This window comes from Typopeltis vanoorti, chromosome 8 (assembly GCF_054136105.1).
Source record: "Typopeltis vanoorti isolate ZY-2024b chromosome 8, IOZ_Tvanoo_1.0, whole genome shotgun sequence".
Taxonomy (NCBI): Eukaryota; Metazoa; Arthropoda; class Arachnida; order Uropygi; family Thelyphonidae; genus Typopeltis; species Typopeltis vanoorti.
In genome coordinates this window covers 42,014,716-42,041,382 of record NC_143556.1, presented here as the reverse complement: position 1 = coordinate 42,041,382, position 26,667 = coordinate 42,014,716, and the positions used below count along the sequence as shown (strand labels likewise).

At 35.6% G+C, this 26,667-nt stretch overlaps 1 protein-coding gene across 2 annotated transcripts in view; it reads right to left on the bottom strand.

Annotated features, from left to right (window-relative positions):
- LOC150103949 (cubilin-like) overlaps positions 1-26,330 on the bottom strand; it is a 283,125-nt gene extending 256,795 nt beyond the window's left edge. Inside the window, exons 1-2 of one of the 2 annotated variants that reach the window (XM_090397190.1) lie at positions 26,261-26,330; positions 6,736-6,771 (exon numbers count right to left, since the gene is read on the bottom strand). In XM_090397190.1, coding sequence (XP_090253316.1) covers positions 6,736-6,742 — 7 coding nt within the window. In that variant the 5' untranslated portion in view covers positions 6,743-6,771; positions 26,261-26,330. Of the gene's footprint in view, positions 1-6,735; positions 6,772-26,148; positions 26,235-26,260 lie in introns of those variants that run through there. The other variant, XM_090397189.1, reaches the window with a different exon arrangement.
- Positions 26,331-26,667: the final 337 nt, after the last annotated feature.

Sequence of the window (26,667 nt, the reverse complement as noted above, 5' to 3'; positions counted from 1 at the left end):
TCAGCTTTTAAAGGTGAACAATAAGACTGAATTATACAAGTATTATTCAGTATCTGTATAACTGAGAAAAAATTTGAGAACAAGAACTAAATCTTGGAAACTCAGTAGCACACCCTAAAGAAAACACTGATTAGTCAGAGAGAGAGAGAGAGATGTGGTGAAGTTGTCTACAAGAATAGACGAATCAGGATTATGGTTCAAGAAGTTAAAGAGGCAGTCCTAAGAAACAAAAAAGTGAATCGAAAATTGCCCAGAATAAAAATAAAAAAAAATAAAAGTAAGTAAATAAGCAACATATCCTAAGAGAATATGTCAAGATGTGTACAAGCAGCTAAACAAAAATTATAAGACTTTAGTGAGAATACACAAGACACATGAAGGTGGAAAAATGCTACTGAAAAACTTATAAATGGATAGAAGAGTGCCATAAAAGGCCATTATTTGGATTTATGGCTGAAGTAACTCAGGCTATGGGCCCATTGTATTATATCTGTTAATTGCATGTGTTTTTAATGGCCAGTTTGCCTGCTTTGTGGGATGAAAAACCCAAGTTCCCAAGAGGAAAAACCCTGACTGTAAAAGGAATCAGATATAAAGTTGATATGAAAAATGGATAAAGATATCCTAGATGTTTAGAATGACTTTGAAAGACTGCTAAACAAAACAATAACAGAACAGCAATAGAAAATCCTCCAGAGAAATGTAATCAGAAGTGCAATGTTACTTGAGTTAGTCATCAAAAACCCAAGATGAGGATAAGGTAGATGGATAGATAATATTTAAGCAGAAATACTCAAATAAAGGTATAAAAGTTTTACAGTGGCTGCACTGTATAATGCACAAAGCCTGGTCAGAAGACTGAATTCCAGATGATGAGATTAGAGCTCTCAAAGTATCTATTTATAAAAATGGAAATAAAACTCAATGTGACAGTTATTACACATGAATTTTCAGGTAAGATTTATACAAGCATACTTGAAATAGATTAAAATAAATTGTGAGATAAACTTGAAGGACAAGCTGAGTTCAGGCCATATAGCTTGTAAAGATCAGATTTTCACTTTCAGACATATAGTTGAGAAATAATTGGGGATATAACAATGATTTGTATTTAAGTTTAATAGATCTTGGAAAGGCATATGAAAAGACATATGACAAGATAAGAGAAAAGCCTTTCAAAACCATTGCAGTTATATGGTGTGAATGAGACATTATATTGATCAATACAGTCTGTGTATATAGTATGCCAGCAGTTAGAATTAAAAGAAGTACGGGAAGATGACTTCATGTAAAATCCAACAAAAGAGAAGGGTACACATTATCTCTATTGTTATTCATGATCTATATGGATCATATTAGAAAGGAAAGTATCATCTTCACTTTATGACAAATAGTTGAGAAAGCATGGGAATATAACAAAGATCTGTATTTAAGTTTTGTCGATTTGGAAAAGGCATATGACAAAGTGGCAAGAAGCTATTCAATACACTATAGTTTGATGTAAATGGGGCATTATATCAAGCAATTCTTAGTCTTTATTTGAGTTGTAAATCAGCAGTTAGAATTGAAGGTAGTACAGGAAGATGGTTTATTGTTAAATCTGGTGTGAGACAAGGATGTACATTATCCCTTCTGTTATTCATTATCTATATGGATCATATTATGAAAGAAAGTGGTATTAAACAGGATATCAAAATTAGAGAAGTTAATGTCAGCTCTTTGCTTTATGGAGATGATGTTATACTTCAAAATAAATCCACTACAACTTTGCAGGATTCCCTGACTAAATTGAATAACTGTTGTAATAGGAATGGTATGAAGGTCAGCAATAAAAAGACAAAGACAATGAAAATAGGTAGAATCGTTGAAAATGTCAACTGTGTTGTGAATGGAGAACCTGTGGAACAAGTAAAACATTTCAGCTACTTAGGCACGATTTTTACTGAAGATAGTAAATTAAATATGGAAATAGACAATAGAATCAGGGGTGCTTAAGGGTCAAAGCTGTATAACTGAGAGGAGGCCTCCACAAAGTCTTCAAAGGAATGCGGAGAACCGACCAGTGCTTCTGACCTAATGGCCAATCCTCACCTTCTCGTGGTGCACCCTGTTGGGTATCTACCTGGATACTGAACGAATGAGGATGGCCTGGCAATTTGGGATTTAGCTGACCAAATTGTATTCTTATTGGCTTAAACCAATATACAAAATTATGGTACAACATGACAAAATTTCATGCCAGCTGGGGCTTCACCCAGTTAAACAAGGTCCCCGTTGTTTTCACCAGGCAACCAGGGTGAACAGCAAAAAGTCAGCTACTGGACCAAAGCTGAAAGCATACTATAACTCAACATCACCAGAATTAAAGATCGGTACTATCAATATAAGAAGCCTGAATTGCAAAGAAATGGAGCTAGCTGAAGAATTAGATAAGTACCAGATCGACATAATAAGGGTGACTGAAACAAAAAAGACAAAAACTGGTGAGATCTTACTGAGCAATAAATACAAAATGTTTTATTCAGGAAATGACAATCAAGGAAAAGGAGGAGTAGACATAGTATTCAACACAAAATATGAGGCTAATCTTCTTGAATGGCAGGCAGTCTCAAGTAGAGTGATGTGGGTAAATATCAGAATGGGGAATTGGACAATGAGATTTATTTGTGCCTATGGTCCAACAGAAAGTTCTACTAAGATAGAAGTGGAGAAATTTTTTGATGCTTTAGAAAAAGCAACTGACACAATAAAAATGAAAAAGTTGGCATTTGTTGGGGATCGAAATAGCAGAGTAGGAAATGATTGTCAGACATACAAAAATATTTTGGGAAAATTTGGAGAAAAGAGCAAAGCTAATAATAATGGCAAATACCTGTTGGATTTCCGCTCAGCACATGGAGTGGTTATTACTAACACCATGTTTCAACATAAAAATGTGCACAAATTCACATGGAGAGAAGAGGCAAGGAATAAGAAAGTCTCATTGACTTTGTTATTGTGGATAGTGTTGTTTTCTCCCTGGTGCAGGACACCAGAGTGTACAGAGGATTTGAAATTGGAAGTGATCACTATTTGTCTTGAATTGGATAAAATTGAATTTCATATTGAAAAGAATAACATGCAAGGTTTTAAAGCCAATAAAAGTTGAGCAGCTCTCAGATGTGAACTGTGGACTAAAATACACAAACATTATTGAAGAAAAAATGAAAGAGTTTGAGAAAAGCAACCAAACTTTGGAGATTAAGTGGCAAGCATTGAAGAAAACACTGATTGATTCAGCCAGAGGCATGTGGTGAGGTTGTCTGCACAAGGATAGAAAAATCAAAACTCCATGGTGGACACAGGAAGTTAAAGAGGAAGTAAAGGAAAAGAAGAAAGCATATCAAAAGTTTCTGGCAAATAAGTCAGCTTGTGCTCTTAGAGAATACAGAGACAAATGTAAGAAACCTAAACACTGTGTAAAACTAGCTAAACAAAAGTCATGGGAGGACTTTGGCAAGAACATAGAAAATAAATATCAAGAAGGTGGTAAGATATTCTGGAGGTTGTTGAAGAAGCTTAGAAATGGAGAAAAGAGTGCTGTAAAAGGAGTTAGAGATGATAAAGGTGACATGAAAATGAGAGAAAAAGATATCCTTGAAGTATGGAGTAATTACTTCAAAAAATTGCTAAATGAAACAAGCAGTGATTGCATAGTGATAAAAAAACACTCAACAGGCATACAGTCAACAATACATATCCATACTTGAAGTAGAAAAAGGCATCAAAGGCTTGAAATGTGGAAAGGCAGCTCGAATAGATGATATTCAACTACAAATGCTAAAGTATGGTGGTATAAAAGTCTTACAGTGGCTGCACTGCATAGTTCAGAAAGCATACACACAGGGACAAATTACTGATGATTGGAGCAGAGCTCTAATAGTACCCATATATAAAAAGGGAAATAAAACTGAATGTGAGAATTACAGAGGCATTTCCCTACTGAGTGTTCCTAGCAAGATCTATGCAAGTATACTTGAGAAACGATTGAGAAGAATTGTGGAAGAAAAGCTTGGTGAAGAACAAGCTGGATTCAGGCCAAATAAAGGCTGTCAGAATTAGATCTTCACTTTACGAGAAATAGTTGAGAAATCATGGGAATATAACAAAGATGTGTATTTAAGTTTTGTCGATTTGGAAAAGGAATATGACAAGGTGCCAAGAGAGAAGCTATTCAATACGCTACAGTCATATGGTGTCAATGGGGCATTATATCAAGTAATACTTAGTCTTTATTTGAGTTGTAAGTCACAAGTTAGAATTGAAGGAAATACAGGAAGATGGTTTAATTTTAAATCTGGTGTGAGACAAGGATGTACATTATTCCCTCTGTTATTCGTTATCTATATGGATCACATTATGAAGGAAAGTGGTATTAAACATGATATCGGAATTGGAGATGTTAATGTCAGCTCTTTGCTTTATGCGGACGATTATACTTCTAAATAAATCTGCTACAAGTTTGCGAGATTCCCTGACTAAATTGAATAACTGTTGTAATAGATATGGTATGAAGGTCAGCAATAAAAAGACAAAGACAATGAAAATGTCAACTGTGTTGTGAATAGAGAACCTGTTGAACAAGTGAAACATTTCAGCTACTTAGGCATGATTTTTAGTGAAGATGGTAAATTAAATATAGAAATAGACAGCAGAATCAACAAAACTGGTATGGTAGGAAGTCAACTGAATAAATGCATATGGAATAAGAGAGAAATTAGTCGGAACACTAAATTAGCTGTATACAAGACAGTGTTCAAACCAGTTTTAACTTACGGATCTGAGAGCTGGGTCAGAAGTAAAACACTTGACCAAAGACTAGAGACTGCAGATATGAGAGTCCTGAGAAAGATTAGAGGGGTGAACAGATGGAATTAATGGCAATATCATATTAAAAAAAACGAGGATATTAGGAAAGAACTTGACATTGTCAGCATACAGGAATGCATTAGCAGAGCTAATCTCAGGTGGTATGGTCACTTAAACAGAATGGGCGAGGAAAGATTAGCAAAACAAGTGTTCTCTGCCCGGTTAGCAGGAAAACGACCCAGAGGAAGACCAAGATATAGGTGGATTGATACAGTACAAAGTGCCTTAGACGATAGAAATATAAGCTCTGATAATATTGGAGCTTGACAAGTAGCAGACTGATTTGGAGGAAAATTGTAGATAAGAAGTTATTAATGATGTAAATTTTTCATGTAGTACTATCATATCTTGTACACCCCTTGAGGGTACAAATCAGGAATTTGATGATGATTAAGTATCATTAGACCTGATTCAAAATTGGAGATATAAATCTCAGCTGTTTACTTATGCATGCTACTCTTAAATAAATTCTGTTAAAGTATTGGATTTGTTTACTAATCTGAAAATAACAATTTGGTTGATGTATCAAAATCTGCAATAAAAAGATTATGAAAATATGCAGGAGTATAGAAAACATTAGCCGCATTCTAAACATTAGAATGCGGCTAATGTAAAATATTTTAACCTTAATTTAGGCAGAATTTTTAGTGAGGATAGCAATTAAGTATGGAAATAGACAAGAGAATAAGAAAAACTAATACTGATAGGGAGACAAATGAATAAATTTATATGAAATAAGAGAAATCAATCAAAACATTAAACTACAAGCATATCTTGTATATCTGAGCTGGACTAGAAATAAAGCAATTAATCAACAACTGGAGATCACAGATATGAGAGTTTCAAGAAATATTAGGAGTGTGAACAGGTGGCGTCAATGGCAGGATAATTACAACTGAACATATCAAGATAGAACCTAACATTGTTTGCATTCAGGAATGTATGAGAGCAGCTAATCTCAAGAGAATGTGAAAGGAAAGGTTAGACAAACTGATGTTTTATGCTGAGATGCCAAGAAAAAGACCAAGGGTGGACTGATAGTTACAAGTGCCTTACAAGATCAAAATACAATATCTGGCAATACTGGAGTCCTGACATATTATAAGATTAATTAGGAAGAAAATTGTTGATAAGTCAGTAATCATGTAAACCTTTCATGTCCTATTCTCATAGTATTCTGTATGTCTTGTATATATCTGAAATTTGATAATACTCACACATGAAAGACTAAGATGGAATGAATTTTTTTTTTATGTTGCTCCCACCGACACAAGGTTATAGTACATTTTGTACCATGGACTGGCTAAGGATTTATTTTTATTTTATCAATTTTATATTTTTTTTTTGTATTTTTCATTTTTATTTATTATTATTTATTTTTTATTTTTTGCATAATCCAGAAACCCTGCTCTAGAGACCAAACATGGAACTTTTTCAAGTCACTTCAGGCCTGCAATAAGCAGGGCAGTTGTCTCACACCAGGCGATGACATTCATCTCCCACCTGAAGACAATCATAAACATCCATGCGCACGACAGGATTCAAACAAGCAGTCTATTGGTTGGAGAGCAGGTACACTAACCACTTGGCCAACCATACATATACGGAGAAATGAACAAATAAATGCATACATATGGTCAAAAATTATGAGGCATCTACCGAAAGGAACATTTGAGTAAATAAAAGTGTGGAAACAAGAGTCTTATAAACAACAATGCTGTTTCAATAAGAATATTTCAATTTTATCTTTAAAATGCAGCAGATAATTCTTAGTACTAAATTAAAAATAACAGTTCATGAATTAATCTGAAAATTTATCTTACTTACACCACATTTTTTAGCAGTCTTCTGAGTTCTTGTAAGCTGTAGAAGAAAAAAATCCTTAATATAAAATTAATGCTCAAGTCAAAAATTGTTTACATATAAAATTTGAATATGAGACAATTATGTCATATAAATAGAGGAGGATAAGGTTTATATGGAAGAAGTACTTTATGGTCCTTTCTTATAACCTGATGTGTCATTTTCAGCATTTATTTAATCACTGAAACACTAAAGAAATATCTTTCTTAATTTTATTTCTCCATTAGGTACTGGTAAACACAATTAAAACTAATACACCCCTCTACACAGGTTGTAATGTAACTTTTGAAGATTAGCAGGCAGATAGTGACCCTTAAACAATCACAAAATAACTGGTCCAAGACTACAATGATTTTAATTTGTATCTGGGGAGCAGTGGCAGAAAGTTTCCACCATCATGCTATTGCCTGAAATAGTGTAAGTTCTGCAGTCATGTTTGAGTTTGTGGGATGAAAAATCTAAGTTTCTGGGAGGGAAACCCTACATGTCCATGCAAGACACTAACTCAAGAACTGCTGAAGAAAGGCTTAGAAAAAGTGCCTCTAGTTGGTAACGAGAATAGAACTCAGATCTTTCTTGGGACAGCATAGTGCTAGAAATAGAAATGTCATTTTCAATATGGCTACACAGGCCTAACTCTTATGACACATGACAAAAATAGACAATGATTTCAAAACACTATTCCCAAATTTTGGTAAAAAATCAAGAGACATGGAAAAACTTAGGAGACAACTGGGAGCTATAGTAGCATGGAAAAAGAGTAGAGAAGGAAGGATATTGATGCAGCATGAACAATGATCAAGAATTATTTAACAGCAGTAATGTCCGAGTGTATTCCAAAGGTGAAAAGGCTAAACAAGGTAGGAGTAAAATGGATGAAATGAAGAGATTAAGCATGAAATCTGGAAGAAGGCACTGTGGAGGCAATACAAAATGAATGTTGGTCATAATCAGTTGCATGAAGAGTACAAAGAGCAAATCAAAAAGGTGACTTGGTTGGAAATTAGTCAATCAAGCTAAGAAAAATCCTAGTGAGTTCTTTCAATACATGGTGAGTAGAAGGGAAAATGACTAAGGGAGGATGATACTGGTTGATGATACTACAGATTGATTTCACTGCCTGGTGTGAAACCACTGCCATTCTTACTGGAGTCCTGAAGTTGGTAACGTTCCATCTTTAGTCTCTAGAACAGGGTTTCCAGACAATATAAAAAATATATTAAAAATATAAAAGTATATAAAATTGATAAAAACAGAAAAAAAATCTTTAGCCACTCATAGTACAAAATATACAGTACATTTTGTACTGTGGCAATAAATGCACAGTAGTGATTTGCAAATAGCCTTTTGTGGGTGGGAGCAACATAAAAAAAAATATATATTGGTAACCAACATGGAGGATATAGTTGAAGTATTCGATGATCAGTTTATCAGTGTATTTCATCCATATGAAGGCAAATTTAGGAGAAGCTGGGGTGTAGAAGGTATGGTGGAAGAGGGACTAATGGTGAATGAGCAGGAAGTAATACAACTTGAGAGTATATTTCCACCTGTCTAATGTCCACCTGTTTAATGGCACCTTTAAACACTGAAAAATTGTTTCACTTCAAAGTGAGGATAAGAATGAGGACACAAATTATAAGCTAATCTGTATGCCTCAGGTTGCTGTTAAGGTGTTATAGAAGTTGGCAGGGACTAAGATTCAGAAGTGGATTGATGATAACAGTATTCTTTATGATGATGAGCATGGGTTTGTTAGGGAGAGGCCATTTAGCGACAACAAATGCCCTTATTTGGCAGATTCAACTTACAGTCTTGACATAGCCCTACACTCATTCTGAAAAAGTTCCGATGATGGTCAGTCAACCAAAACGGTCCCCACCCCATTAACCCCCCTCCCCTGCCCCAGTTTTCACATATGTAAACCCTTCTCCTTCTCTCTCCCCCCACAAAATGTACCCCTAAACACAATATTATATATATATATATATATATATATATATATATTATTATTATTATTATTAATACATAACCCAGGTTTCCAAATTTATTTTGGAAACCTGGGTTATGTCAAAATACACCCCATGCTCCCTTCCTCCCCCTTTATAAACAACCTTAAGCAGGATCATGAAATTGGAAGACATCCTGGAATCAAAACAAGGTATGTACAAAATTTTTCCACCTCTTTTATTCTGCTATAATTGCCTTCTATACTCACCCATAATGCCCTAAAATATATATATATCCCTTTTTTGAGTAATAATAGCCAATGTATGCCAAAATAAGCGATGCAGAGGAAGACCCTTAAAAAGATGGAATTGAGTCCGGAACAGGCCACTTGGCCTATAAGCCTGGAAAGGAAGAAGATAGCCAATGTATTTAAAATAAGGGACACTCCTAAACAAAAACAGGCTATAATAGCCATTATTATAATAATCATTGTACAGTCCTGAAACCATCTTTGTTATCTGCCTTTGTACCCTTTCCACAGTTAATTTATCCCCTTCAAATCCTGGGGACCAAATCTGAGAACAATAGTTCAAGTGTGGTCTGATCAGGGTCTTATACAATGGAATGATACACTGGTATTAAGAACGACTAGTGTTTCCCAAATTTTTGGAAGCTTAATGCAACCGTATTTATTAAGATTTGGTTGTATTATTAAGCCGTTCTTAATACCAGTGAATACAATTGCAAAATGAAGATTATCCTCCGCAATCGCGCTACCTACATCCCGCTAGAACACGACCCCACAAAAACACAAGTTAAAAAATTAAAAATCTTACTTAAAAAAGTATCTTCCTGGCCTCCCGACATCACGAAAAAACTTAAACCTTTCCGCTCCCGTCCCCCCCGAATTTACGGCTTACCAAAAATGCACAAATCCAATTCCCCACTCAGACCTATAGTAGATGCCACCAATGCACCTTGCTACAGACTGTCTAAACAGCTGGCCAACTCTCTGACTCCCCTCACTGGAAGGTCCCCTTCCTATATAAAAAACTCGACCCACTTTAAAGCCCTCATAGAAAATTTAACCTTGAATAAAGCAGACATATTGCTAAGTTTTGATATCTCCTCTTTGTTTACTAATATTCCCTTAACTGACACCTTATCTCTCTTACAAAAAGTTTTCCCTTCTGACATCTTAGATCTCTTTTCCTTTGCCATTAACTCTGGGTATTTTTCTTGGAAGAACAAAATCTACAAGCAAATAGAGGGAACTGCCATGGTTTCGCCCCCTCTCCCCCCCCTTGCCAATTTCTATATGGAAGATTTTGAAAAACGAGCCATAGATTCAGCCCCACTCAAACCTTCTATCTGGCTAAGATATGTAGATGATGTGTTCTCTATTTGGCCTCATGTCCCAGACACATTAGACTCCTTCCTCAGTCATCTCAATAGCCTACATCCAAGAATCCAGTTTACTATGGAAAAGGAAAAGAACAATTGTTTACCCTTCCTAGACACCTTAGTCACACGCCTGCCTAATGATACACTTGCCTTCACTGTATACAGAAAACCCACACACACAGGCAGATACATTCACAAACTCTCCCACCACCACCCCTCTCAACAACATGGCATTATTAAAACTCTTACCAAGAGAGCCCACAATCTTTGTTCCAATGGAACCGCCCTCACTACTGAGCTTAACTACATACACAACACTTTCCTCTCCAATGGCTACAGCAGCGATCACAGTATCAAAAAAATAATTAGTTCCTCTTCCATTCCCGGTCCTTCTCGTCAACAAGAATTTTAAAATGCCATCACCATACCCTACATCCGTGGCGCATCCGAAAAAATAGCCAAGATTCTAAAAAAGTACAACCTACACACAGCATATAAACCCCACCGCAAACTTGCTAACCCTTATCCGTTCTACAAAAGATCAGCTCCCTCCTCTCTCTCTGCCTGGAGTTTACAAAGTACCCTGTTCCTGTAAGCTGGCGTACTTTGGGCAGACAGGCAGATCAGCATCCATCTGCTTAGAGGAACACAAGTCTTACATCTGTAAACACAACTATGGTCATTCAGGCTTGGCTGACCATGTCTTGGACACCACCCACAGAGTATCATGGAAGAAAACCACCAGGCTCCATCACAGCAAATTCAAGAAAGAGAGACTATTCTTTGAAGTAGCAACAGCTCTTAGAAATCAACCAAATCTTAATAAATACGGTTGCATTAAGCTTCCGAAAATTTGGGAAACACTCATCACCAGAGATCCTACTTTATATTCCAGGCCACCTACAACCGCCCTTAGAGGGCGCTCCACCTAGATAGGACTTTAGTGTTCACCCACGTGGTTGGGCTTAGTATTGTATGATATTTGTGTTATGTTACATTAGTTATTTTTGTAATCCCCGTAGATGTCCTAGTGACTAGGAGACGAAATATAGGAAGTATTAAATTCTTTTTAATCCTTTCTGAGTGTTGTAAAAAATCCATTAAACCTCCAACATTATGTCTTCACAGCACTTAAGCCTCTATACACGAGTAATATAATCCAAGTATAGCAAACTTGAAAAAAATATCTCAAGTATTTCATTTATGAATATCTTCCCATACGATAGGTAAAACTGTTTATATTCAAAAAAGTCTTCAGATTCATATATTATAATTTATGCGAGCAGTAAGGTTTCATTAGGATTTAAATGATAAAACCACATGCTTGCTCCACTGAATACATTTATTAAATAATTATATGCAAAATATATTCACGTTCTAATATATCAGTACAGGGGATCCTCACTGGAAGAAATTCAAGAAAAAGGTGAAGTCGGGAGCCTACGTCGTCTTTGACATGCGTCGTTTATGGTAATCCCATAAATAATTTTAAAAATATATTTCGACTTGAAGCAGCACGACGTAAAATTCAAACGTTGCGGGGGAACTTGTTTGTGAGCGAGGAAGAATGCACCACTACGCACCGTTTGTTTGGGAGAGGTGGTGTCACTTGGGTCCAGCACACATACTCTTTGGGTACCGCGTGCTTTGTTTACATCTTCTCTCTCACTTTTGTTTCGTGTTTTTTGTGACTTTTTACCCTTCAATATATGGCTCCCAAATGTAAGGCAGATTCTTCCGATGGCAGTGTGTTGAAGAAAAGGAAAGCCATTACATTAGAAGAGAAAATTAGACATTATTAAAAGGGCAAAAAGGGAGAAATGCCAACTAACATCGGCCGCGCATTGAACTTAAGTCGTACCACAGTCGGGACTATTATCAAGGATAAAGTTTGCATCCTTGAACACGTGAAAGGATTGGCGCCCATGAAATCGACTGTGATTATGAAAAAAAGTAGTAGGCTCATGATCGAGATAAAAAGGCTTCTTGTTCTTTGGTTGGAAGACCAGCATCAACCCCATATCCCAATTAGCCTCATGTTAATTCAAGAAAAGGCAAAAAGATTGTTTGAGGCATTGAAAAGTGAAAGGGGGTGAACGAGTGCAGGTGAAGATTTCATTTTCCTATGGCCTTGTTCTGTTTCTTGATATATACGTATGACTAGGGTGTTTTAGGTTAGGTAAGTAACTTAGGCTATGGTAATTCCGACTTGCATCGAAAATCGCCTTACGTCGGTCCGTTGGAATGGATCTTGATGTAACTCGATGACCCCCTCTATACTAATAGACATTAGAACATTGTACATGCATCTAATATAAAACCAATACATAGACAATCACTTGATGCTTTCTGTTACAAAATTGAAAGGTTCAGATTTTATATCTGAAGTATATACAGGGTAGCCCATAAGTCATGAAGAGATTTATTAAATTTCTTTTCTTTGTTCTTGTTGTAAAGAATTATGGAACCTAGATATCTTTTTTAATTAGTTACGAAAAACCACATCACGTAAATACCTCCCATTTTTGGCTTCACAAAGACTGACCCTTTCTACGGCATGTTCCATGACAGCTGTTAATGTTTCTGGCTGCAGCACCCTAATTTCTGCATTAACGTTCTCCTTCAGCTGCTGGACTGTACGAGGTTTGTTCACATATACCTTCAGGTAATCCCATAGGAAGAAGTCGGGAGCCATCAGATAGAACATGATGGCCATTTAATTGCAGATTTTTGCAAGATTATTTCACTTGCCAAAAACTTAGTGGCTCTGGTGGCTCCATTGTGACCCTAGCAGTGTGGACAGTGGCTCCATCTTGCTGAAACCACATCTTAGGTCTGTCCTCTACTACAGGGCTTACAAAAGTTTCAATAATTAACCAATATCATGTTGGAGGCTTAATGGAATACATACAGCACTTGGAAAGGATTAAAACTGATTTTAATACAGTGGTATCTCGCTAATCCGAACCTCTATAGTCCCAACCCTCCAGTAATCCGAACTGCGGTTTGAAAGAAAAAAGTTATGTATTATTATTTTGTGTACTATTATTTTATAAAATAATTATTATTTTAACTATTATTATTTATTTTATTATTATTACAGTATTTTTTTCATACTGTGGATTGTACAGTTATACTGGAGAATACAGTAAGTACTGTATTGTCGGCATGAATCACCGGTGTCGTTAAAAACTGTGGCCTTCTAGAATTTACCAAGATAACTACGATGATACACAAAAAGAGGAAATTCAAAACGTGCATAATTTGGTTAAAAATATAAATCCAGATGTTGAAATTTCACAAACAAATGTTACGGAATGGATTACAGGTAGAACCGAAAGTGAATTCGAAATCAAATCAAATCAGATGCTGAAATTATAAACATGATGCTACAGAATGAATTAGAAGACGATGATGACGATAAAGAACTCGAAGAAAAAAAAAAAAAGTAAAACATGAAGAGGCAAGTTGACAGTTTTAATGAGTGCAAGAATGGGCTAAGCAGAATGGTACGCCATTCCACAATATTTTATTGCTAATAAAAATACTTTTTTGTGTATGCTATTTGGTGAAACTTTTTTTGTGTGTGTGTTGTGTACAAGAAAGTGATATTTTTTTTTTTTTACGCAAATTAAGTTATGTACTGAACTACATAATTTTATTAAATCAGAATACTCAACAATACAGATATATACAAACTAAATTTTTTACTACAATAAACTTGTGTACTGTATTATTTTTTAAGTTTTACATTACAGTACAGTAGCTTTTTTTCTATCAGTTACTTCATTTATTTACAGAATTAAATTGATGTACCATTAGAATCTTATTTTTGTCTTAAACGATAGTTATTGCGGTCTCTTTGGGAGAAATTCGCTAATCCAAACGAGCACGGTTTTTATTAGTTTGGATTAGCAAGATACCACTGTACTTCCAATATTTCGTTTCATTCTAAGCCAACTATAATCGCCCACAGAGGGCACCACACCTAGGTAGGACTTTAGTCATCCATGTGTTTGGCTTAGTATTATGCTGTATTCGAGTGTGTGTTACATTAGTTTTTTGTAATCCCTGAAGAAGATGAAATACTGGAAGTATTAAAATTAGTTTTAATCCTTTCCGAGTGCTGTATATATTCCATTAAGCCTCCAATGATGTCCTCACAGCACTTAAGCCTCAACACATACACATAGCCCAATATTGCTTCCCAAGATTTTCAAGCGCATTACATTACCAACATCTTGAAAAAAAAAAGGCATGATGATTCCTTGTGACATTACACCACTCCAGACGGTGCATTTTGGGAGGTGCAATTTATGCTGGTGAACAATCGATTCTCCAAACCCAAAATCCTGCAGTTCTGCTTGTTTATGAAACCAACTGAGGAGAAAGTGACCCCTCATTGTACATAATCAGATGGTGGAAAAAGTCATTTTCTTATCTAGTCAAACTATTGAAAGTGGACTGCAATATTTACACGCTGATCAGTTTTATTTCCTGTACCAGTTAGATCTTCTATGGGAAGATGTGTATATGGTTTAAAATGTCCAGCAGTAATGTCTGAGCCACATCCAGTGGCTAGAGTCTTTAGGTCAACGTTCCTGGTTCTCCAATACTGTCCCACACGCACTGAATGTTTTCCTCTGTCCTGGCTGAACGGGGACTCTTGAATTGTGGCAAGTCACTTACAGAAACCTCTTGCTGGAAACATTCAATCAAGCAATGAATCATTGTTTCAGAGGAAGCAATTTCACCAATGTATTAGAATAATCGAATGCAGATTTTCAAAATAAAATTACATGATTTTGAACTTTTACATGATCAACGTTCCAAATGTTCATTAGAATACCTATAAAAAATAAAATAAAATAATTATCAAAAAAAAATTAACATTTTAAACCTCTTAATTACTTATGGGCTACCTTGTATAAGATGACCTCTGGTTTCAGAAGTTTTTTTTTTTTTTTTTTTTTTAACTTCATATATACATTAGCAGACTGATTTACTCGGTTTAAGTACATGTTTTTTAGGATTAAATGACCGGGAAACCGAGATAAGTAAAAACAAATTTTAATGTCACGACTAGTTTTGTCTTTAACAGACCTCTTCAGGTGCAAAAAATAAAAGAAATAACCAACAAGAACTGTAAAGGAATTAACTCTAAACAGCACAAAAAAGTTAGCATATACATTTCAACGTTAATGAGTTGACATTTGTGTATTTAAAAACATTCTCTCTCTGACTTCATTGTTGGGACTATGCGTGCGCTCACTTCTTCTGTTAGAACATTGGTAAGTAAGGAGACTGTCAAAACTGGCCATGATTTCTTCTTCCTTAATAGTGATATCTTTAAGGGTAGAGACAAAATCCACAGAGTTTTTAATAAAAGATGATGGCTTACTAGAGAAACATTTTAGAGATTTCGCAAGAAATTTGGTTGGAGAATCAATTCTTTTGACATTTGGTCATAGAGGAATGTTTTCTTTATGGATTTATTTCTAGCCTTCCGAGACATAACAACCTCAAGTATCCTGGCATCTACCAGATTTGGTGCAACTGTGATAAACCATACTTTGGCCAGACAGAGAAATCCATTGAATGACACATTGAAGAACATCAGAAGGAGAAAAGTTACAGGAGAACATGAGCCAGTGCTCTGTCGAGCCGTATTCTGTTTTCCGCAAATTCTAATGAAGAGAACCACACCCATTCAGTTCTATGGGACAGGTCTACTAATATTTTCCAGTGTTACGATGAACTAGAAAGAAAGATAGTAGAATGTAAACAAATTATTCTTAATCCTATACATCTCAACAGTAACCTAAGTTATAACCTGTCTAACTGTCATCGTGCTGCTATCCAATATTGGCATACACAAAATTGTGAGCACATGCATATGCTCAACAATGAAGTCAGAGAGAGAGAGAGAGAATGTTTTTAAATACACAAATGTCAACGTCGCATTAACGTTGAAATGTATATGCTAAGCCTGCCCCATATCTATTCTTGTCCAGAAATTGCTGAAGCTCTACAGAAAATTAACGATAACCCTAGAGAAAAGTTCTACTCCATCAAAGTTCAACAGTTTGCTAAAGCAGTTCTACAGATCCAGTCATATCTAGAAGCTCTTCAATGGACTCGACAACAACTGTCATTGTGCTGCTATCCAGTATTGGCGTACACACAAGATTGTGAGCACATGCATATGCACAACAATGAAGTCAGAGAGAGAGAGAGAGAATGTTTTTAAATACACAATTGTCAACGCATTAATGTTGAAATGTATACACTAACTTTTTTGTGCTGTTTAGAGTTAATTCCTTTACAGTTTTTGTTGGTTATTTCTTTTATTTTTCGCACCTGAAGAAGTCTGTTAAAGATGAAACTAGTCGTGTTTTTAAAATTTTATTTTTACTTCTTATCTCGGTTTCCCAGTCATTTAATCCTAAAACACACACACACACACACATATATGGAGATAGTGAATGAGGAAGTGACAGTCACATACATATGGTGTTAATCAGGCTATAACCAATTTCCATGCACAGATCTTGTTCAGGTGAACCAATTTCTGTTCATAAAATCAACCAGCATCACAGAAACCTTATGATGCTCACTTTATTTATTCATATGGGATTCCCCCCTGCACTGCTCAACCATCCCTTAGGACTGGTCGAGCTCTCCTAGTGAGAGATTATGTATTTTATGACTAGATACATGTGTTCATGGGCCGGTCTGCCTGTTCTGAGAGATGAAAAACCCGAGTTTCTGGGTGAAAACCCTCTATCTTCATATGAGACCAGCTTACTCACCTTTGGTCGATTCACGTCATAGATGGGAATTGAACCCAGGTCTTTCTAACCAAAGGACTTCGTATATATATATATACTAACTGTGCTACAGAGGCTCTTATAATGTTCACTGATGAAAGATGGGACTTTATAAGAAGTGGATTATGATGTTAATGGGGAAGAAAAAAGTTTGAAATGGATAGATAAGAATGAAAGTGGAAAAATAACTATTGAATGCAGATGGTAGTCTAGTGTCAGAAGCTAATGAGATTGTTCAATTAATGAGTGCTTACTTTGCTAAAATATATCAACCGGGTGTATGTAACATGGTGCACAGTGCTATTGTCACATTGGATGAAGAGTTAGAGGCGTACAAAAATGAGATTGAAGAGTTGTTGCATAATCTGGATAAGAATTCGTCAGTAGGGAAAGATGGAACATCAGGACGTTTGCTAAAGGAATGTTCAGCAGAATTAGTTAGGCCTTTAACACGTTTGCATAACTTGAGTCTCAGCTCAGGAATGATACAACAGGAATGGAAGGAATGTATGACAGTTCCACTGTACGAGGGTGGTGCAGAAACTGATATGTCTAACTACTGACCTATCAATATCTCTGGTGTGGTAGTGAAGATTTTAAAGAAGTTGGTAAGAACTCATACAGAAATGGGTAGACAAACAAGCTATGCTATGCAAGGAACAGCATGGGTTTACTAAAGGAAGGTCATGTTTTAGCAATCTGCTCATATTTTATAACAATGTTACAGCCGAGTTTGATAAAGGGAATGGATACACTATGATAATGTTGGATTTTGCTAAGGCATTTTATAGGTGTTGGAAGTTTTACACTTGGTTAGACTATAAATTATATATTTAGCTAAATCCTTTATCCAAATGTAAGCAAACAAAGTTTGCACCTGAAGTATCTTCAGGACTGGGGGCAACTCATGGCAAAGGTGGACTGACTTCACATCACTTGCCTTAGTATCCCATAATGCAAAGCACATCTCCTTGCAGACATGTATAATGGTATGCATTATGGCAAAGTGACCCAAACCGGTTTTCAAAGGCAAAGTCGAAACCAAAACCGGTTTCGACCTTTATTGATGTCTCCTCAGTAGGAGCCAGAACTGCCGATGATACCAAGGTTGAAGAAATGCAGAAGTTATATTTCCATATACAAGTTGCCAAAAGGTATCACACCTTATTATTAAATTACTCTGGATTAGAGAAGGATCTTGGAAGCTTTTTTTACTTAGTTAGACTATAAATTATATATTTAGTTTAATCCTTTATCCAGGTGTAAGCAAACAAAGCTTGCATCTGAAATGACTTCAGGATTTATAGTCTAACCCAGTGCTTCCCAAACTTCTGGAAGTCAGGGCCCCATTTGCAAAAATTAAAATATTTCACGGGCCCCCCCCTCGAAAACAAATCATAATAGAGATATCTTATTATAATATTCAATACAAAACATACACAGCGAATATTGCAAAATTCAAATGCATATATTACATTTTTTGCCTATTACCATTTGGTTCTGAGGACGATAAGGGCTGTTCTGGTAAAATATGAAATACTGTCTTTTTTTTTTTTTTTTAATCAGCCACTTATCCATCTCAGGGTTAAATTTTTTAACGTAGAATAGATCAAATAATATCACCACTTACCGATACTGGCACACCACAGACTGATAACATGAAATTAGTGAATATTACCTGAATAAGGGAATCCCCGGACCAGGAACATTTTTCTCTTTTTGACTTTTCTCCCTTTACGGTAATTAAGCCTAACGCGAAACAGACAGCAAAGGCAGGTTATTAAAACGTGCATATGATTGGTGCGGTATTAACAAACGATCGTGCAGCCGAAAGATAAAAGCATAGCTGACAATTGAGTTGAAATGCTAACTCTTTTCAATCGAATTCCATATGTGAAAGTGCCATAACATTCATTATATATATTACTTAGTTTAACACGTTCGGTTGAATTTTATTGCTGCCTTGGGAAATCGAACTCACACACATCTAATTAATAACAATAGTTTTTAGTTAGATACTGTGTTTGCCCATGCAACATATGGTTTTGTTTCAGTCCATACAGCATAGTTTCTGTATGAGGGGACATGTGATTCCTTAATTAGTGTTTCTATCCCAGTTGTCTCTAATTGCACTATTTGTTGAGAAATATATTACACAGACTCCTCATACCTTATTCACTGGCATAATAAAAGTACTTGTTTTTATTGCCTCTGCAGTATGCTGGTTGTTAGGGAGGGCGTGTTGTTTACCACTGCAAGGGAGTTACTATCTCCCCATATGAACTTGTTTAAGCTTTTTTTCATGTGTGAAGTATATGCGAAATTTTTATTGGTAACAGAAAACTAGCTCGGATGACAGTGATAATATAAAACGAGTTTTGATATGTATAAAGACAATATCAACAGTCCCTGATTACGAACGTGTGAAGAAAGAAACAGGAAAATTTGGAGCTTCCCTGGAGAGCATTTGAAGTAAATACAATTAGTCATTGCTTTGAAATGAAACATATGAATAAGCAATATTTACTAATATTCATTAAGCGCTGAAATATGCAGGAAGCAAAGTTTATGAACCAACACCAACGTGTGAATTTTTCCATTAAAATATAAAAAATAACAAAAAAGAAATAATAAATAATAAAAGAATCTACTTAGTCTTAAAACATTTTAAATTTGTTTTCATTATTTCACGGCCCCCCAAGGGGGCCACGGCCCACAGTTTTGGAAGCGCTGGTCTAACCAACCAAGTGAAAAAACTTCCAACATCTTTCTCTAATCCAGAGTAATTTAATAAGGTGTAACACCTTTTGGCAACTCGTATATGGGAAATATGACTTCTGCATTGCTTAAGTCATATGACATTTAGTCATCTAACAAGATGATGTGCAATTCTTTTCCAATGATGCAAAGATAAGCAGGACAATCAGGGATGCTGCTGATATCCAGCGCTTACAAAATGATTTGAATAGGCTGGAAATTTGTGCAAATGATCAGTTTAATACTAGTAACTGTAAAGTTATGCACGTTGGTGTGATGAGATTTCCAGCAGCATATTATATTAGCTTTCTTATGCTAAGAGAAACTGATGAATCTAGGGATCTTGGTATAATGGTGATAGGAATTTGCAGCTCAAAGGTCACATATCAAAAGTTACAAATACAACTCTGAGCATAATTGCGATGTTGAAGCAGACCTAGACATATAATGATAAGGTCATTTTGCCTGTTTATATGACCACACTTGGATTACTGTGTGCAGATTTGGTCTCCTGGGTTCCAAAGGGATAAAGAAGCTGTGGAAAGGGTGCAAAGAAGAGATACAATGATTATATATCTAGATTATGGAATTCAGATTATAAGTACAGATTATGAACATGTGGATTGCAGACAATGATTAGCGGGAGATCAAACAAGAGGAATATGATATGATAGAGGTGTATATAAACTTCTGAATGGATGTTTATATGTTTATACTGTGGTCATGGAAAATTTTCATTATACGGAAGGTGGGGAGAGAACACGAGATCATCCATGGAAGTTAAATTTGTTTGCAGTTGAGAAAGGGATAAGAGCTAGGTTTTTCTCTCACAGAGCAGTAAGTGAGTGAGTGGAATAGTTTGCCTTTAGGGGTAGTGAGTGCATCTAGTGTGATTGAATTTCAGGGAAGGTATGACAGTTGGTTTGGGTAATTTATAGCCTCCCTCAATGAGTCCTTGATTTCCTGGAGGTCTTGGATAATAATAATAATGAGAATAAAGGAATAGACAATGATTCTACTGTGTGGAATTATGAAAAAAAACCCAAAAAACTAAACATTGAGATCTTGCATTATACATTACACATTTTTGGGCAATGAAAAAAAAAAAACTTCCTAAAGTAAAACCATGCCATTCCCATGAGACCAGTTAAATTCACCTTTAGATGTACAAACCCCCCATAATAGTTCTGTGTCATAGACAGGATGTCAACTCAGGTCATTCCAACCAAAGGACACCATCAATATCAATAAACCTGCAGAGTCTTCGGGCTGAGGATGAGGAAATAAGAGCGTTTATATATTAAGAGATTAGGCTCAAATGAGGTGAGAGAGTTGGTAAGGATTAAATCCCTTCACTCGGCAGGTTCATCTAACCAGGGAACAGAAATAGATTGTGTCCCTTATAGTTTTGGTTACTAAGGAAAGAGTATGGTGGGAGGAGGAATTATACACCCACATAAATACATATGGGAGAAATGGGAAAGAGGTTTATTCTTGTGTTATTTCAAAAGATAGAAAACTCATTATTAGTGTTTTGCAAATGGAAAATAAAATATGAAGCCTGAATTTATTGAACTGCAATTTTTTTCCTTACTGCCAGGGGTTAGCAGAATAATCTGTAGGTTGCTTCTCAAGTATTTATAGGCATATTATGGTGGCCATTTCCAAGTTTAGTTTTGAAAACATGAGAAGAAAAATCTATGGTAATGCTTTTAGCCAAAGACTTTTCGCATTCTGCATTTGCAGTAATCTGGATGTACATGAGTTTATGTCCAAGAGTATATAGTCCCTGAGGCATCCAAAGGGTCAGAAAAGAATACTATTGAGCCAAGGCACGGTATGAATAGCCTTCCCAAGTTGGGACCTGCTTACCATAAGATATGTGCTCTTGGAGATGTAAGGGCATTCAGTACTACAGGAAGTGACAGATATACTGTTTGTTACTCTTGCATAAAGGGGAAACTTTTTTTGTTGTTGTTTTGGACAGTTTCATGCAGCTTTAATTGAGGTGTTTTGGAAGGTGTAGCCTTTTCCTCAGAAAGTGCTAACTGAGCAGTGATATTTCTTGATGGAAATCTTAGAGGTCAGTTCTACATTTGTAGGTACTGTGAAAGATTGTCTTTCACAATCTACAAACTCATACCTTCCACAAAAACAAACATGGAAGATATGGAAGCTGAGAGTTGGTTATGGCAAATGGAAAGATGGTAAGTTTAATTGAAAGATAATCTGGAAACCCTGTCCTGTTCTAGATTAATCAAAACATGGAACTTTTTAAGCCACTTAAAATCTCCAATACGATGGGTGATGGTGTGACAGTAGGCAATAAAATTCAGTTGCCATCTAAGCACATTTACAAATATCCATGTGTGCAGTGGAGTTTAAACTCAGAGCCTACTGGCCAGAAAGCAGTGCTATCCCACTCAGCCAACCAGGTTTGTTTCAAGGAGGACTACAGCTATTATATCAGAAACTCAAATTTCAGATTCAAGCAATATTATTTATCTGTTTTCGCAACCACTCTGACACTTCATCTTAATGAAGTGTCAGAGTGGTTGGGAAACTTCATCTTAAAGCTGGCATTTGTTCATATATTCACTCTGATATACTATATCAGAAATTTCCAACTTAGAATTTCCTCTTTGATCTCCAATGGCTAAAATTCAATCTGCTGCATTCTAACATTCATCTGTTATCACTATCACTCACTCTCCTAATACTAGCCAATATTCTGAATTTTTTCTTTAAGTATTGATTTCCTCAGGCCTACATTTCTAATAGTGAGGTCATTTTTCTTGGAGATTTTAATGTTCACCATTAAAACAGGGAGATATGGCATAGAGAGAGAGTGAATGTTGAAAGTGCAGTTAATGTGTGTATGAAGATGGAGTATATTGCAATGTGGGTGGAGAAGTGGAGACTGAGCAGGTACATGTGGTAAGCAGTGATAAAGGTGATTTGGCAGGTGTAGTGGAAAATCACAACCAACATATGGCTTGGATAGGACTGGCTATAGACTTAAAATTGAACTGTTGTGTTTGTTTACAAATGCCAGAAGTATCAGCAATAAAGAGGATAAAATGGTTTCAATGATTGAGTTTATTCACCCCCAAATCATTGGAATAAGTGAAATATGACTGAATGAAGATGATATTGTAACGGGAATAGAAATGGAAGGGTACAGTATTTTTCGTGAGGATAGAAAGGGCAGGAAGGGGAGGGGGGGGAGTGCTGCTGATGATAGCAGGGGAATTAAGTCCACATAAAGTAGACATGAAAGAGGGTAATAGTGTCAATGGTTATGAGGCAGTGTGGTGTAACGTGGAGGTTGAGAGGAAGACATTTAGTTGGATGTTGCTATAGGCCTGGGAATGTGGTGATGAAGTAAACAACTTGGATTAGTGAACAAAGGGTAATTATTATGGATGATTTTAATTATGGCGGTATAGACTTTAACGAAGAGATAGCATTTGGGAATAAGGAAAGTGAATTTCTCGAGTTCTTGAGAGATAACTATCTTAAGCAGCATGGAAAGGACGGCACACGAGGATCAAGTGTTCTAGATCTGATCATTTCATCAGAGGATGTAATTGTTAGAGGAGCTTCAGATTTTCCTCCAGTTGGTGAAAGTGATCATGAAGTAATCACCTGTGTTGTGGCTAGTCATATGCAAGAAAAAGATATATGCGGAATTATAAGGCTGGTGATTATGACAAGCTTAAGAGACAACTTTGAGCTGTAACATGGAACGAGGAGTTGAGCGGTAAAGAAATAAATGCTGCATAGGAATTTACAAAGAAATACATAACAGCATCAATGTATGAATGTATCCCAAAGGCCAAAAGGCTGAATGTGCAGCTTAAGCATGAAATCTGGAAAAAGAAAGTACTTCGGAGGAAGTACAAGATGAATAATGGTAATCAGTCACACGAAGAATATAAAGAACAAGCCAGGAGAGTAACTCAGTAAGGAAAACAAAACTAGAGTATAAGCAGAAATTGGCAAATCAGGCTAAGAAAAACCCTAGAGTTTTTTTGTTTTTTTTTTATATGTGGCAAGTAGAAAGAAGAATGATCATGGAAAGATTGCATTCAGTGATCAATTTATAAGCATTTCATCCTGATTAGGTTGGAATCATGAAGAACTTCAGTGTAGAGGGCATAAGAGAGAGAATAGCTTAATTGTGAGTGAGCAGGAGATATTTAAGGAAATAAATAACCTTGATGTTAATAAGGCAATAGGATTTAATGACATATCACCATGCATCTTAAGGAAATGTTCCAGGCAACAGACAGTAGCATTGGCATGCCTGTTTAATAAGAGTTTTGCAACAGCACAGGTTCCAAGAGAGTGGAAGGAGGGTAAAATTGTTCCACTGCATAAAGGCGGTGATAAGGCTGTAGCTTCGGCCTATAATTTGAAGCTACAGCCTTACAAACATCAACGCTAATAATTTAATTGCTAAATAAATCTAGTTAGTAATTAGATCTAGATGTGTTTTTTCTACTAAACATCGACATGAGGGATAATCAGCATCCTAGCACATTTTATACTGGGTATAATTTTTGGTGTGATAATCCAAACTTTGCTGACGAGAGTACACAGTAATCCTCTATTTCATTTGACAAGCCTTGTACTACATAAATCACTAAAACTTCCAGAATATCAATTACAATCTGAATTCTGATCTCTAAACTATTCTTCAATGGCATTCTGAAAACTTTGTTAATTTCAATGCTAGTAGCACTGAACCCTATTATCTCTAAGTATAAATCACAAATCAGTAGGGCCATTGAATACTCTGAATACGTTTTCATGCTGTATTTCTCTATAAGCTCCTTAAAAAAAAAGCAGATTCGGTACAGAAGTCCTCTAATCCAAATCCGGCTACCATTATAGATACTTTATAGATATTACCAGCTACCATACATATCCATTCCCATTCAATCCAGTTTATACAACAGAGTTCAATGTGGAATCCAGTCAACTGCCTTTGAAAAAAATCCAACACTATCACCAAGTAGGCATTTCCTTTATCCAACTTCATTGTTACTTTATTATTAAAAGTAAATTACTAAGGCAAAACCCACCCTTCACAAAACCACATTTCCCCTTATAAAATATCATATTCCTGTCCACCCATTCCAATTCTGTCTTTCACAAACTTCTTCAACATTATATGATGGCATACCAAAAGTCAGTTGACACACTAACCCAAAAGGTTGATTAACTGAAAGTTTATCAGCGCGCTAATTATTTCCTCGTCAAGTATTGAAAATCCCCAATATTAACAATACACTAAAATTGATGATGTCGCTATTTAAAGGTCAAATAATTGATATTTTGAAGACTTATAGTACATATGCTGTATTTCCTACAGAATACAAGCCACAGGTTTTCAAATCAAGTTTCTCCTACCATTTCTGCCCGTCCAGGATACCAACATACTGTAGGTTGAACAATCTCTTATAGATGGAATAGTTATAAAAAAACAAAAACGATCGTGACAATAAAGATCCTTAAATTAAAAAAATCTAAATATTCATACTATATACTCATTAAACATACACAAATTTTGTGCAATCAGGGATACTGTTGTGGCTAAAACATTATCTTGAGTTCATAAACAATATGAAATCTAAGAACTTTCAGCGTGTATTACTCCAAGGAGACCTAAGAATAATATGTAAAAATGTGTGAAAACTACTTCGACAAAACTTATCACAATGCATTTTTAAAACTAGAAGTACTAATAAATGGGCTATATAATACAACAACAAGCAGTCATAAGGGTACAAAAACGTGAACGCAGTAGAAGGTAAAACGGATAAGAACCACGATTTAGCTTGTTTATTCCTTACTGGATATTCGCTGGAATAGTAATTTTAGCAATTCTCTTTTGAACAACGGGATTAAAAAAAAAAAAAAAAACTGCGTTAGAAAAGTATATGATAATCATGATATGATATTAATAATTACAAGCTTGATATAATTTATTACATTCAGATTTCATTATTAATAACAAAAAGTTTATCAGTGCGCTAATTATTTCCTCGTCAAGTATTGAAAATCCCCAATATTAACAATACACTAAAATTGATGATGTGGCATTCCAGCTGCTAAGTTAAGCTAATGTATTTTTTTATTTTGTTTATTTCAGTAACTGCATGAAAGTTTAATTACCAAGTTTGAAAAGAAATTCCCTAATACGATCTTCGTGTTACAAGTTGATTTTTTTTTTTTTTTTTATCAGCTTACATTACATGTGTATATCGGCGATTCTAAGACTAGTAACAAATTATTAACTACACTAACAGTGTCCACGGTCTCACAGTATACAGATTAACTAAAACCGAAAGTATTTTCGGTTTTAGTTAATCTTATCTGAAACTGAAAATACTTAATGTAGAACAATATCGTCGCTTGATAGACTTACTTGTCTGATGCAGTGTATGTATACTATATATATTTAAGACTATTTAAGACTATAGTGATTTCAATCTATTTCTACGCAAGTTCTACAAAGAGCAAATATTAATTGGCATCACCTGACTTCAACTTCTAAACACAAAATCCTATGACTACGTCTGCAATACCAAGTGAAATCACATGCTTGTCACGCCCACTATTCTTTACACAGTTGGTGTCGCCGTAATCAAAGTATGATGATAGAAAAGAACAAAAGTTAAAAGTGCATTTAGGTGGAAGTATTCGCAAGGAGTACGGTAACTTGGGTGAGAAGAACTGGTTTCTCTCATAGCACACTAAAGTCGGAAGTACAACATATATAAAAATGCAGTTTAAAAATAAGCAAAAGTCTTTTTGTTGTGGTGGTTGTTATCCATTTAGAATGCTGGTGATGACAAGGACGAGAACGAACCTTAAGGTGGGAAAAACAGAGCCTCTCTGAATTCTGTAAAGTACGAGGCACAACCTATATAAAATACAGTAAGGA